Below are 13509 nucleotides of genomic sequence, written 5' to 3' on the forward strand. Positions count from 1 at the left end.
ACCTCTTAGCCCCCTCCCCTCCTGTGCCCTTTGTTACCCCCCCTCCCCTTCCTGTGACCTCTTAGCCCCCTCCCCTCCTGTGCCCTTTGTTACCCCCCTCCCCTTCCTGTGACCTCTTTGCCCCCTCCCCTCCTGTGCCCTTTGTTACCCCCCTCCCCTCCTGTGCCCTTTGTTACCCCCCCTCCCCTCCTGTGCCCTTTGTTACCCCCCCTCCCCTCCTGTGCCCTTTGTTACCCCCCACCCTCCCCTTCCTGTGACCTTTGTTACTCCCCCACCCCCTCCCCTCCCCTGCTCACCTTCCAGCCCAGCCAGCCTTCCTGAAGCTCTCCTTGCGGCCGCAGGGGAAGCTCTTCTGGCGGCCGCTGGGGGAGCAGGCTGTTCTGTCTCTGCTCCCCCTCCCTCGCGCGCAGCTTAATGAGACCGGGGCCGGAATATGACGTCATATTCCGGCGCCGGTCTCTTTCTAGCGCGCGAGGGAGGGGGAGCAGAGACAGAACAGCCTGCTCCCCCAGCGGCCGCCAGAAGAGCTTCCCCTGCGGCCGCAAGGAGAGCTTCCCCTGCGGCCGCCATCCAGCCGCAGGACACCCACATTTCTCCCCGGCCCCAGGTGCCGACGGCCCACCGGGAAATTTCCCGGTATCCCGGTGGGCCAGTCCGGCCCTGAACCTAACCTACACAGTGCACCTAACGTGTGTGGGAGCCTGGAGTGTCCCTTTATAATATAAACCCACCCAGTATAACTGTAACCTAACCTACACAGTGCACCTAACGTGTGTGGGAGCCTGGAGTGCCCCTTTAAAAATATAATCCCACCCAGTATAACTAACTGTAACCTAACCTACACAGTGCACCTAACGTGTGTGGGAGCCTGGAGTGTCCCTTTAATAATATAAACCCACCCAGTATAACTAACTGTAACCTAACCTACACAGTGCATCTAACGTGTGTGGGAGCCTGGAGTGTCCCTTTAATAATATAATCCCACCCAGTATAACTAACTGTAACCTAACCTACACAGTGCATCTAACGTGTGTGGGAGCCTAGAGTGTCCCTTTAATAATATAAACCCACCCAGTATAACTAACTGTAACCTAACCTACACAGTGCTCCTAACGTGTGTGGGAGCCTGGAGTGCCCCTTTAAAAATATAATTCCACCCAGTATAACAAACTGTAACCTGACCTACACAGTGCACCTAACGTGTGTGGGAGCCTGGAGTGTCCCTTTAATAAGATAAACCCACCCAGTATAACAAACTGTAACCTGACCTACACAGTGCACCTAACGTGTGTGGGAGCCTGGAGTGCCCGTTTAAAAATATAATCCCACCCAGTATAACTAACTGTAACCTAACCTACACAGTGCACCTAACGTGTGTGGGAGCCTGGAGTGTCCCTTTATAATATAAACCCACCCAGTATAACTGTAACCTAACCTACACAGTGCACCTAACATGTGTGGGAGTCTGGAGTGTCCCTTTCATAATATAAACCCACCCAGTATAACTAACTGTAACCTAACCTACACAGTGCATCTAACGTGTGTGGGAGCCTGGAGTGTCCCTTTAATAATATAATCCCACCCAGTATAACTAACTGTAACCTAACCTACACAGTGCATCTAACGTGTGTGGGAGCCTGGAGTGTCCCTTTAATAATATAAACCCACCCAGTATAACTAACTGTAACCTAACCTACACAGTGCCCCTAACGTGTGTGGGAGCCTGGAGTGTCCCTTTAATAATATAATCCCACCCAGTATAACTGTAACCTAACCTACACAGTGCACCTAACGTGTGTGGGAGCCTGGAGTGTCCCTTTATAAAATAAACCCACCCAGTATAACTGTAACCTAACCTACACAGTGCACCTAACGTGTGTGGGAGCCTGGAGTGTCCCTTTATAATATAAACCCACCCAGTATAACTGTAACCTAACCTACACAGTGCACCTAACGTGTGTGGGAGCCTGGAGTGCCCCTTTAAAAATATAATCCCACCCAGTATAACTAACTGTAACCTAACCTACACAGTGCACCTAACGTGTGTGGGAGCCTGGAGTGTCCCTTTAATAATATAAACCCACCCAGTATAACTAACTGTAACCTAACCTACACAGTGCATCTAACGTGTGTGGGAGCCTGGAGTGTCCCTTTAATAATATAATCCCACCCAGTATAACTAACTGTAACCTAACCTACACAGTGCATCTAACGTGTGTGGGAGCCTAGAGTGTCCCTTTAATAATATAAACCCACCCAGTATAACTAACTGTAACCTAACCTACACAATGCTCCTAACGTGTGTGGGAGCCTGGAATGCCCCTTTAAAAATTTAATCCCACCCAGTATAACAAACTGTAACCTGACCTACACAGTGCACCTAACGTGTGTGGGAGCCTGGAGTGCCCGTTTAAAAATATAATCCCACCCAATATAACTAACTGTAACCTAACCTACACAGTGCACCTAACGTGTGTGGGGGCCTGGAGTGTCCCTTTAATAATATAAACCCACCCAGTATAACTAACTGTAACCTAACCTACACAGTGCATCTAACGTGTGTGGGAGCCTGGAGTGTCCCTTTAATAATATAATCCCACCCAGTATAACTAACTGTAACCTAACCTACACAGTGCATCTAACGTGTGTGGGAGCCTGGAGTGTCCCTTTAATAATATAAACCCACCCAGTATAACTAACTGTAACCTAACCTACACAGTGCTCCTAACGTGTGTGGGAGCCTGGAGTGTCCCTTTCATAATATAATCCCACCCAGTATAACTGTAACCTAGCCTACACAGTGCACCTAACGTGTGTGGGAGCCTGGAGTGCCCCTTTATAATATAAACCCACCCAGTATAACTGTAACCTAACCTACACAGTGCACCTAACGTGTGTGGGAGCCTGGAGTGTCCCTTTATAATATAAACCCATCCAGTATAACTGTAACCTAACCTACACAGTGCACCTAACGTGTGTGGGAGCCTGGAGTGTCCCTTTAAAAATATAATCCCACCCAGTATAACAAACTGTAACCTAACCTACACAGCGCACCTAATGTGTGTGGGAGCCTGGAGTGTCCCTTTAATAATATAAACCCACCCAGTATAACTAACTGTAACCTAACCTACACAGTGCATCTAACGTGTGTGGGAGCCTGGAGTGTCCCTTTCATAATATAAACCCACCCAGTATAACTAACTGTATCCTAACCTACACAGTGCATCTAACGTGTGTGGGAGCCTGGAGTGTCCCTTTAATAATATAATCCCACCCAGTATAACTAACTGTAACCTAACCTACACAGTGCATCTAACGTGTGTGGGAGCCTGGAGTGTCCCTTTAATAATATAAACCCACCCAGTATAACTAACTGTAACCTAACCTACACAGTGCTCCTAACGTGTGTGGGAGCCTGGAGTGTCCCTTTAATAATATAATCCCACCCAGTATAACTGTAACCTAACCTACACAGTGCACCTAACGTGTGTGGGAGCCTGGAGTGTCCCTTTATAATATAAACCCACCCAGTATAACTGTTACCTAACCTACACAGTGCACCTAACGTGTGTGGGAGCCTGGAGTGTCCCTTTATAATATAAACCCACCCAGTATAACTGTAACCTAACCTACACAGTGCACCTAACGTGTGTGGGAGCCTGGAGTGCCCCTTTAAAAATATAATCCCACCCAGTATAACAAACTGTAACCTAACCTACACAGTGCACCTAACGTGTGTGGGAGCCTGGAGTGCCCCTTTAAAAATATAATCCCACCCAGTATAGCTAACTGTAACCTAACCTACACAGTGCACCTAACGTGTGTGGGAGCCTGGAGTGTCCCTTTAATAATATAAACCCACCCAGTATAACTAACTGTAACCTAACCTACACAGTGCACCTAACGTGTGTGGGAGCCTGGAGTGTCCCTTTAATAATATAAACCCACCCAGTGTAATTAACTGTAACCTAACCTACACAGTGCATCTAACGTGTGTGGGAGCCTGGAGTGTCCCTTTAATAATATAAACCCACCCAGTATAACTGTAACCTAACCTACACAGTGCACCTAACGTGTGTGGGAGCCTGGAGTGTCCCTTTTATAATATACTCCCACCCAGTATACATATATGATATTTTGTTACTTGATTTCTTAGCAAGTTGCTTGTGTGTAGAATCTCTCTTTTTGCCTTCTAACCTGCTATAGAATATATATTAAAATCTTATCCCAGTAACATGGCAGTTCCAGCTTTTCAGATGATTCCCATATACAAGTACGAGGTAAAAAGACGGAGAATCTCTATGGTCAAATAACAACGTGCTGTATTTCTGTGTACGAGGAATCAGACATATGACTAAAGAGCAGAGAAGGGCCAACAGACCAGTATAAATAAAAAGATAAAATATACTACACATCAACTAAATGCAAAACCAAATAGACTTTATTTCATGGCATTCTGCCTTCAAATTATGGTTTTAAATGATTTTGTCTGTTAACGTTACAGTGGAAAGATGTATGGCCGACCGATCATCAGATTGTACAGCTCTAGAGAATAATTACCGTATATACTCGAGTATAAGCCGACCCGAATATAAGCCGAGGCCCCTAATTTTACCCCAAAAAACTGGGAAAACTTATTGACTCGAGTATAAGACTAGGGTGGGAAATGCAGCAGCTACTGGTAAATTTCTAAATAAAATTAGATCCTAAAAAAATTATATTAATTTAATATTTATTTACAGTGTGTGTATATAATGAATGCAGTGTGTGTGTGTGTATGAATGCAGTGTGTATATGAATGCTGTGTGTGTATGCAGTGTGTATATAATGAATGGAGTGCAGTGCGTGTATATGAGTGCAGTGCGTGTATATGAGTGCAGTGCGTGTATATGAGTGCAATGTGTGTATATGAGTGCAGTGTGTGTATAATGAATGCAGTGCAGTGTGTGTATGAGTGCAGTGTGTATGCAGTGTGTATATAATGAGTGCAGTGTGTATATAATGAGTGCAGTGTGTATATAATGAGTGCAGTGTGTATATAATGAATGCAGTGTGTATGTATGAGTGCAGTGTGTGTATGAATGCAGTGTGTATATAATGAATGGAGTGCAGTGTGTGTATATGAGTGCAGTGTGTATGCAGTGTGTGTATATGAGTGCAGTGTGTATGCAGTGTGTGTATATGAGTGCAGTGTGTATGCAGTGTGTGTATATGAGTGCAGTGTGTGTATGAGTGCAGTGTGAATGCAGTGTGTGTATGAATGCAGTGTGTATGCAGTGTGTATATATAATGAATGCAGTGCAGTGTGTGTATGTGATGCAGTGTGTATGCAGTGTGTGTATGAATGCAGTGTGTGAATATAATGAATGCAGTGCAGTGTGTGTATGAGTGTGTATGAATGCAGTGTGTGTGAGTGCAGTGTGTGTGTGTGTGTGAGTGCAGAGCATTGGTGGGGGTGGGCATTTTATTAATTATTATTATTTTATTATTATTGTGATATATACTTTTTTAATGTTATTATTTTTTTTTATATATATTTTTTTTTTATATTATTTTTTTTATTTGTTTTTTCGTCCCCCCTCCCTGCTTGTTAGCTGGCCAGGGAGGGGGGCTCTCACTCCCTGGTGGTCCAGTGGATGGGCTGTAGGAGGGGGGCTGTCAGGAAGCTGTAACTTACCTTCACCGCAGCTCCTGTCAGCTCCCTTCTCTCTCCTCCGTCCGTGCAGCTCCCAGGTCAGCTTCCTCTGCAACTCTCGCGGCCGTGCGGAGCGTTGCCACGGTAACCCGTGGCAACGCTCTGACCCCGCGGCTCTCGCGAGAGTTGCAGAGGGAGCTGACCTGGGAGCTGCACGGACGGAGGAGAGAGAAGGGAGCTGACAGGAGCTGCGGTGAAGGTAAGTTACAGCTTCCTGACAGCCCCCGGTCCTTGTCTGTATTATGGCAATGAAAATTGCCATAATACAGACAACTGACTCGAGTATAAGACGAGTAAGTGTTTTTCAGCACAAAAAATGTGCTGAAAAACTCGTCTTATACTCGAGTATATACGGTACTCATCTATATGAGTTTCGGTAAGAGAGTGACGTTTTAAACACAAACACCTGTTCAAATTGGCAAACCATACCATGAAAACAAATATATTTTTAGATGTATATGTACTAATATAATTGTATAATAATAATAAACTTTAAACATAGAATTAGAAATCTACTAAAACTGCATTAAAAGGACAGGCCACTGCCCAAATAGAAAAAATAAATACAAAAGCACTATTTAGTAGAACCCCCCCCCCCCCACCTCACCCCCAATGAAAATATGCACACATTTAATTATGTATTTTTTCATTGGGGACATACCTGAAAAGAGCTTGCAAAACTTGCACAGATTTTGTTTGCAGCCTTTGCAAGCCCTCCCCTTCTAACCCCGCCCAGACTTTCTACGGCTGTCCAATCACAGACTTCCCAATGCAGCTCAATGAAAAGTCTATGCAAGACAGGTGCTCTGGGCAATTGCTGCCTCTTGAGGTTTGCTCTACTGAGCTAACCAAACCAGGAAGTAACAGGACCGGGTATCTGTTTGATAGCCAGGGTGTGACCTGGTCAATTCGTATAAAGTGCCAATTTCTATTGAAATCTGCACTGTTTGTAAAATGAAAAAAGAGGACACATTCTTCACACACAGAGCATTTCAGAAAGTTAAAGTATCCTAGGGGTCTGGAGTGTAAATTTAAGAGACCCTGGTCACGGTCAGACCTGCAAGGTTGCTAAGACAAGGCGGTGAGCGGGACAGGACAAGCTGGTGTTTGGAAGCACACTTCGGCTGCGGATAAAAATCACCAGGGGTGTTTGGCTACTGTGTGTCCAGGAACAATTCAGACCTAAGGTCGAAAAGTGCTGTTGAGTTGGCATGGTTACGGCCAAAAGGGAAATCTAGCTGTAAGAGTCTTACATAACATGGCACTAACTAATGTGAATTCAATGAGTGGGTGGACGTTACAGCTAGGAGTCCAGGGGAATGGGATTTCCCCGATATGCTAACACTTCTATCCAGTTCAAAATCATGGAGACATCTGTATAGCCAGGTACCTGATAGAATGCAGTATATCTGGCCTTGTGAGATACCTGCCAGTATTATACTGGACTATGTGCATTAATAACACAACCACCTCCAATCCTTATGCAATATGCAGACAACATTTGCCATAGACATAGCACAGGGCCAGGAGGCGACAAGTGGCAGACAAGATGTTAAAACACAAATGAACCCCTAACATGGTTCTGTAGAATAAAAAGTGAGCTAGTATAGGGCAGGCTATTACAATACCATTGGATGTGTACCATGGATGTACACATTGCTGACATTGAACGGGTTCATAATAACACTATTATACTACACTATTATACTACATACAACGGAGAGATAGGTTAGGACTTGAGGTTATGTTCTTATTTGTGGAATTTTGACTCCTTTAGGAATAAATAAACACTTGATATCCACCACATGTCAGTTAAGGATTTTTGGGGGGGCTGTTCTCCTCTGCACTGCACGCCCCCTACAGGCTACACAGTGTAACTGCTGTCCACCCACATGTGTATATATGTGTGCATTTATGTGTGTGAATCTTAATGCAGATAATCCCGTAGAATAAAGCTGTGATTCGCAAGTTACTTATCTGCCGGGAGATTGAAAAGATCTATCGACGACTGCACTCAAATAACTGCTATTCACTGAAGTGAGAGCATAGACTTGCTGAATCCTACCGAACCTTTCATTAAATTCAAACTCTGTGACTTGTTTAAATAAATGCCGGCTGTTACAACATTACGATTTGAGATAATTTTGTCTACACTATATTTCTATATAACGGGACTACAACGCTCGCGATGCAATGAACTATGGGAAGTATTGTTTCCTGTTTAAGGAACAAAACAACAATAACACAAATTAGCAGTTTTTATATATAGCTATATTTATAAGATATATCATATATGTAGATATCTAGAAACATGATACAATTGTCCATTAATCTGGATTTTAAAAAAAGAAGAAAATGAATACGAAATATGTACTATTGTCCTAATTGTGTCCTCATCTATGTGATAACTTCCCTGTTACTGATTAAATCTGAATTGTACCAGTTATTTAATTTAACAAGGAGTCAATCAGTCTATAGGAAAATTAGTTCAATTCATTGCCCATCAAAGCGGACTTAATGAGTCAGAGAGACCCCGAGCCTTGGGTGATCTGTTTAATCATCAGAAAATGTCTCTGTAGGATAAGCGTCATACTCTGGGTGACTGTGACAAAGGGTTGCCAATGAGGTGTCTAAGAAAAATACATTTATATCAGAATTTCAATGGCATAACAAGTTACATCTTCGTTACTCTAACGTTTTCAGAATAACAAATTGGCCCAAAATGAATGCCTCTAATTGAAGCAGAAAGGTTTCCTTTCAAGACAATACGTGTAACATCTGAAAAGGATTGACCGTATAATATCAGATTAAACTAATAATTAATTGTAGAATGGATTGACCGTATAATATCAGATTAACTAATTCCTTTAGAATTGTCCATAAAAAAAAAAACATTTACCGGTAAATCCAAAATGTTTTTTTAAACAAAAAAGGAAAATGATTTTTTGATGAAAGACCCTTCCACAGCAGTGTCCAAATCTGAGCCATAGATGCTAGGAACTAAAACTCTCATAAATCTTTGCAAGACTGTGGCTCGTGGGGATTAATGTGAGTTACTGCTCAACAAAAGCTAAGTGACCAAGATTTGACTTCTGAGTTTTTAGACCTAAAGTGGCATTTTAGTGGCTCAAATCCAACAAAATCTACCATAAATAAAACTATAAACTCGCAAAAAAAAATTCTGGCTTTTTCAGTTCCTCAAAAACTTTGAAAAGCTTCAAAATTATATTTGAATTTCAAAAGCATCACTGCATGAATACGGAGGTGCCATAGAGCAATCTTACATTTTTCTACCCTTTTCCTTTGCTTTGCATCAGGGCTACAGCTGCACCTCAACAAATTAACACACCCCTAAATCAGTTAGATCAGGGATAGGCAACCTGTGGATCTCCAAATGTTGTAGACTACATCTCCCCTAATGCTTTGCCAGAATTATGGCTCTAACAGCTTTATGGGAGATGTAGTCCAAAACATCTGGAGGGCCGAGGCTGCCTACCCCCGAGTTGGACCAATCCAGGGTAATTAATCTTTGTAACATTGTATCCATTTTACTTCCCCTTTTCCAGAAAATGACAACCAATGACAAGACGGACTCAATAACAGAGCCTTGAGTTACCAAGCCACAGTCATAAAACATTGTACAGTAAATATAAAAAAAAAAAAACAAGAGAAGAAAAAGCAACACTTGAATGTGCATTAAAATTTTGTGAACTCAATACAGTGAATTATAGTAAATAATTAATGTTACAACTTAACGTTCATTTAGTATGCAGTAAGAATCGTGCACTGCTCTGCGTAAAACGAGATTTAAAAAAAATCATCAATATATCTGTAAAAAAATAAGTTTTTTTTTATAAAAGGCCTAAATAAAAGGGTTATAAAACATTTTATGAGACATATGAAAACCACTGTCGTGATCAAAGAACTCTAGTGAACAGTGAATTTCTGGGCTTCAAATCTTTTTTTTAAAACTTATTTTAGAGATTAAGTTAAAGTTTGTGATTGTACTTACCAGTCTTTCGGACATGTCCGTCTTGTCATGCTCCGGTAAATGTTGTTCTAAGGCCAAAACTATGCAATTGGCAATGATGGTGGCTAAAATCATATATTCGAATGGAGTAGAAGAGGGTTAAGGAAATTAAATGACATTGGAAGAGATATACACATCAATATAGAGATAAAAGGAAATGTCAGTATGCTGGTCCCACCCAATATGGTGGGCAAGAGACAGTTTCTTTTTCCATGTGTTGCACAGCACTCGTGCAGGAAAAGGGGTTTAGTATTTTAAAAGTTATACAGGATTGCTGAGAATAATTGGAACATTTTCTGACATAAATGTGTCTTTTTTATTTAGAAAGTCAAAATGTGTCCCAACTTGTCCCCTCCGCTTCCTAATGAATACATTTAAAGTCATTATTTAGCACTAACGTAGTGTAAGGTAAACCGTGGCTACAATTTGTCCAAAATTCTCTCTTTCTTGGGTTGAAAATTGGGCAGTACCAGCAGCAACTTGAGAAGTATCTGCAATGAATACATGGTATTAATTTGAGAAAATTGGGAAATAAATAGCAAAATGTTTAATTTAGTAGAATTTATTTGTTAACCTGTGACTTGTGCAGATTTGACATGAGAACAGTTGCAAGTGAAAAAATAAATTCTCAAACTCAACTATATTCTAAATCGGAAATTCTCTTGTCAATTGTATACAATTCCCAGTTTAGTTAATGTACCCCAGAAAGAGTATTGGGGCCCAAGCTTTTAATGTCAGTAATTGGATTTCCCTGGATTTGTTTTAGCTGTAAACGTGTATTTTTTGTGTATAGTCAAATAACCCAAATAACACATTTAATATCACACATGCTCGAGGGAAATATTTACCAGTTTCGTACTGGGTGTTTCACAACCTCTACAACTCCCAATAAATAGCTACAAATCCTGCTCCATGTGCTTGTGCACAGTGTTTGGATAGGGTCTTCCTTCAGCACCTTGGACAGAGTAAGAGATCCCATAGTATGTGCTATATTGAAGACATGTACACAGTCAGGCAAGCAAGCAGTACTGCACCCCCAACATACCTCCTGTATCATACAATCTAATCTGAAGGGAGGGGAGCCATACTATATCTCGGAAATCATTTTAATTCCATTTAAAGGTCCAACCATTCTACCATGGAAGATAGGTAGGTAGTCATTGGACATTCCAAATTCTGACCTCTTTCTAATCCGTGAATCAAATCTGCCATATGATAATGAGCAATTTCTACAAATATAATAATTATATTCTAAAGGTTTCAGATCTGGCCACCCTCGTTTAAAAGCCAGTAGTCACCAATCCATGGCTCACATAACTGAGTTTGGTGACCCCCTCCTTGTGACATTGATCCAAACCCCAAATCTACCCCCTCCCCCCACACACAGATCAGCTTTCTTTGTTAATATTAAATAGAAGGAGTAGCTAGTAGGCCCCGTCAGCTGGTTAATTTGACGGTGAGCGCTGGGCATTCCTTGTGTTGGTTTAAATACGTTAGTAGGGGAGAGTGGGGGTGTATTCCGCCCATTCCTGTGCATATTGATAGAAACAGAAGGTTGCTAGGCTTCTGTAAGGAAGGCCCGGCGGCTCGCACTGAACAATCAATAGGTGTGTGACAGGACACATCAGCTAATCACAGCACAGAGCTCCTTCTCATACCCAGGCAGACAGCACACACCTGGAGACACCCTGTGGTCCGGCTGCATCCGGGGGTCAGTCATCTATCTATCTAAGACACTGGGGGGTCTGATACCCAGCTTGTGGACCACGCAGGCCCACCCATCACTAGCACCAATGATAAAATATTTTAAAAATTGATACATTTCATGTTGAACACAATTGATCCTCATTGTCTGTGATACATTGTTCACCTGTGACCAGCGAAACAGCGTCAGGTCTGGTCACCTGATGGACATCATGGGTTGGCCACAGCCGGCTGCTGCCCACACTGACCAGGAACTATTTGGCTGGCACAAAAAGGCCTGCACTGTATAGTTGTGGTACCCACTGCATCCTTCCCCATCCCCCGCCCCTTCCCAAGATAATACAAGGTTTACATTTGGAGAAGAGACCTGCAAAGCAATAGAGAGATTTTAAATGCATTGAATAACTGGTTCAAGTGACACGACTGTGGGAAAAGCCATTGTAGGACCTTGTACGTGAGGTTTCCTATACAGCCAGGTGGCCTGATCAACCCAAACATCAGCCACACTCGCCCATTCTCAGCATACCACCCTAGCAGACGGGGTAAAGGATATGGCCACTCTGTGATTCTTTTGGCATATTTCCTAATGATATTGTCTTCGCTGAAAATGAAGAGGGATCTGTTAACGGTGAAACAGTTCTGTTTGACAGGGATAGGGTTATATAGAGCCATAGTCCTGGCTCGCTGAGCCATTGATTGCTTGTACATCCTTTGGCCAGGCTGGGGACCACCTTGTCGGCTGCTGCCCCTTCCCGTGCCCCCTGGCACGCCAGTTCCATATCGAGTGGGCAGGTCATCTCCAAAGCGAGCCATTCTACAAATTCACAGGACCAAGTGTTAAAATCCAAACTGGCAGCCAAGGTTGGGGGGTGAACACACATCCCCATGCAAAGAAGCAAGTCCTCGCACTTTGATGCTATTCAAGAAGAGCTTGTCACCATGAATCGACTGCTGTGAGAGCAGGCTCCCCACTGAATGCAACACAAGGAGGACAGCAGGGCACATGCAACAAGAAAAAAAAGATACAAAATAATAATAGACACTTAACTTGCCTCCCTGGGCTGCAACGTGAAGCTTCTACCTTTGATCCTCCAGATGCTAAATGAGCAGAGAAGCAGATTTCACAGTGTAAAATGCAGAGACAGGGAGCAGCATGTGCAGGGTGTAATCTCCAGCCCTGCTTTCTCCTGTGATTGCTGCTCCTCCAATGCCCAATAGGGATGTGCTATAGCTCAGTTACTGGTCCCTGTACAGACACTTAGTTACCATATGAAGACAGTAACCAGTTTGTGGATCTCAGCCCCTATAAGATGCAAGGCATGTGACTCCCAGCAGCCAATGAGCTGTGGACTCCACCTAGCCCAACAACCCTTAGAATAAGCAAAAGGTTCTCCCCACCCCCCCCTTAGAAAAACCAAAACCCAAAGGGACATTCAGACACCACTTACAGAGCACTAACTCACTGCCAGTCTGGGGGCTGGGGGGCTCCTGGTACACAGTGAATAACTACACAGAGCCAAGTCTTGCAAAGGTTAATAATCTCCCCCTCCCCCTCCTCCTCCCTTTTTGCCTGTAGACACAGAAATCTCAGGCATTAGCTCTGCCTGGTCATGGAAAAAGCTAATTCTCTAGATGGGCTACTGACTAATCAGCAGGAGCTGCTGGCTGTGCCCTTCTCCATCCCACTCAATGGGCTGCAGGGTCCCACCAAGATGTATGGGGTTGGGGGGTGGGGGGTAGAAGCTGGACCCATCACTGGATCCACTGGAGAAGATCCAGGGAGGAGCCTGGACTCTGCTGGGAGCTGTCCAGATGCTGAAAGCTCCTGGATGGTGTCAGCACAAGACTTGAGGCCCCAACTAGAGTGGTCATTAGTGTCAGAGTAATTTGTGGCCCTGGGAAACGCCTGTGGGGGGGGGGGGGGAGACATTTATTCACAGCCCCTGTTAATAAACACTGAGCAAGTCTGGGTCTGCAATTAGCAAAGGATATCAGAGACTGGAGATAGCAATTTGTGGCTCTGTTTTGACACATTCAGAATTAAGGGGCGAGGAGATAGTTACTAATTTGATCGCTACAT

The 13509-nt window shown here is 43.4% G+C and overlaps 1 protein-coding gene across 1 annotated transcript in view; it reads right to left on the reverse strand.

The window, feature by feature from the left end:
• CACNA1B (calcium voltage-gated channel subunit alpha1 B) overlaps positions 1–12679 on the reverse strand; it is a 283004-nt gene extending 270325 nt beyond the window's left edge. Inside the window, exons 1-2 of the mRNA XM_063432933.1 lie at positions 11983–12679; positions 9708–9813 (exon numbers count right to left, since the gene is read on the reverse strand). Coding sequence (XP_063289003.1) covers positions 9708–9813; positions 11983–12242 — 366 coding nt within the window. The 5' untranslated portion in view covers positions 12243–12679. The remainder of the gene's footprint in view (positions 1–9707; positions 9814–11982) is intronic.
• Between the last annotated feature and the right edge of the window lie 830 nt (positions 12680–13509).

Source organism: Pelobates fuscus, chromosome 9 (assembly GCF_036172605.1).
Source record: "Pelobates fuscus isolate aPelFus1 chromosome 9, aPelFus1.pri, whole genome shotgun sequence".
Lineage (NCBI taxonomy): Eukaryota > Metazoa > Chordata > Amphibia > Anura > Pelobatidae > Pelobates > Pelobates fuscus.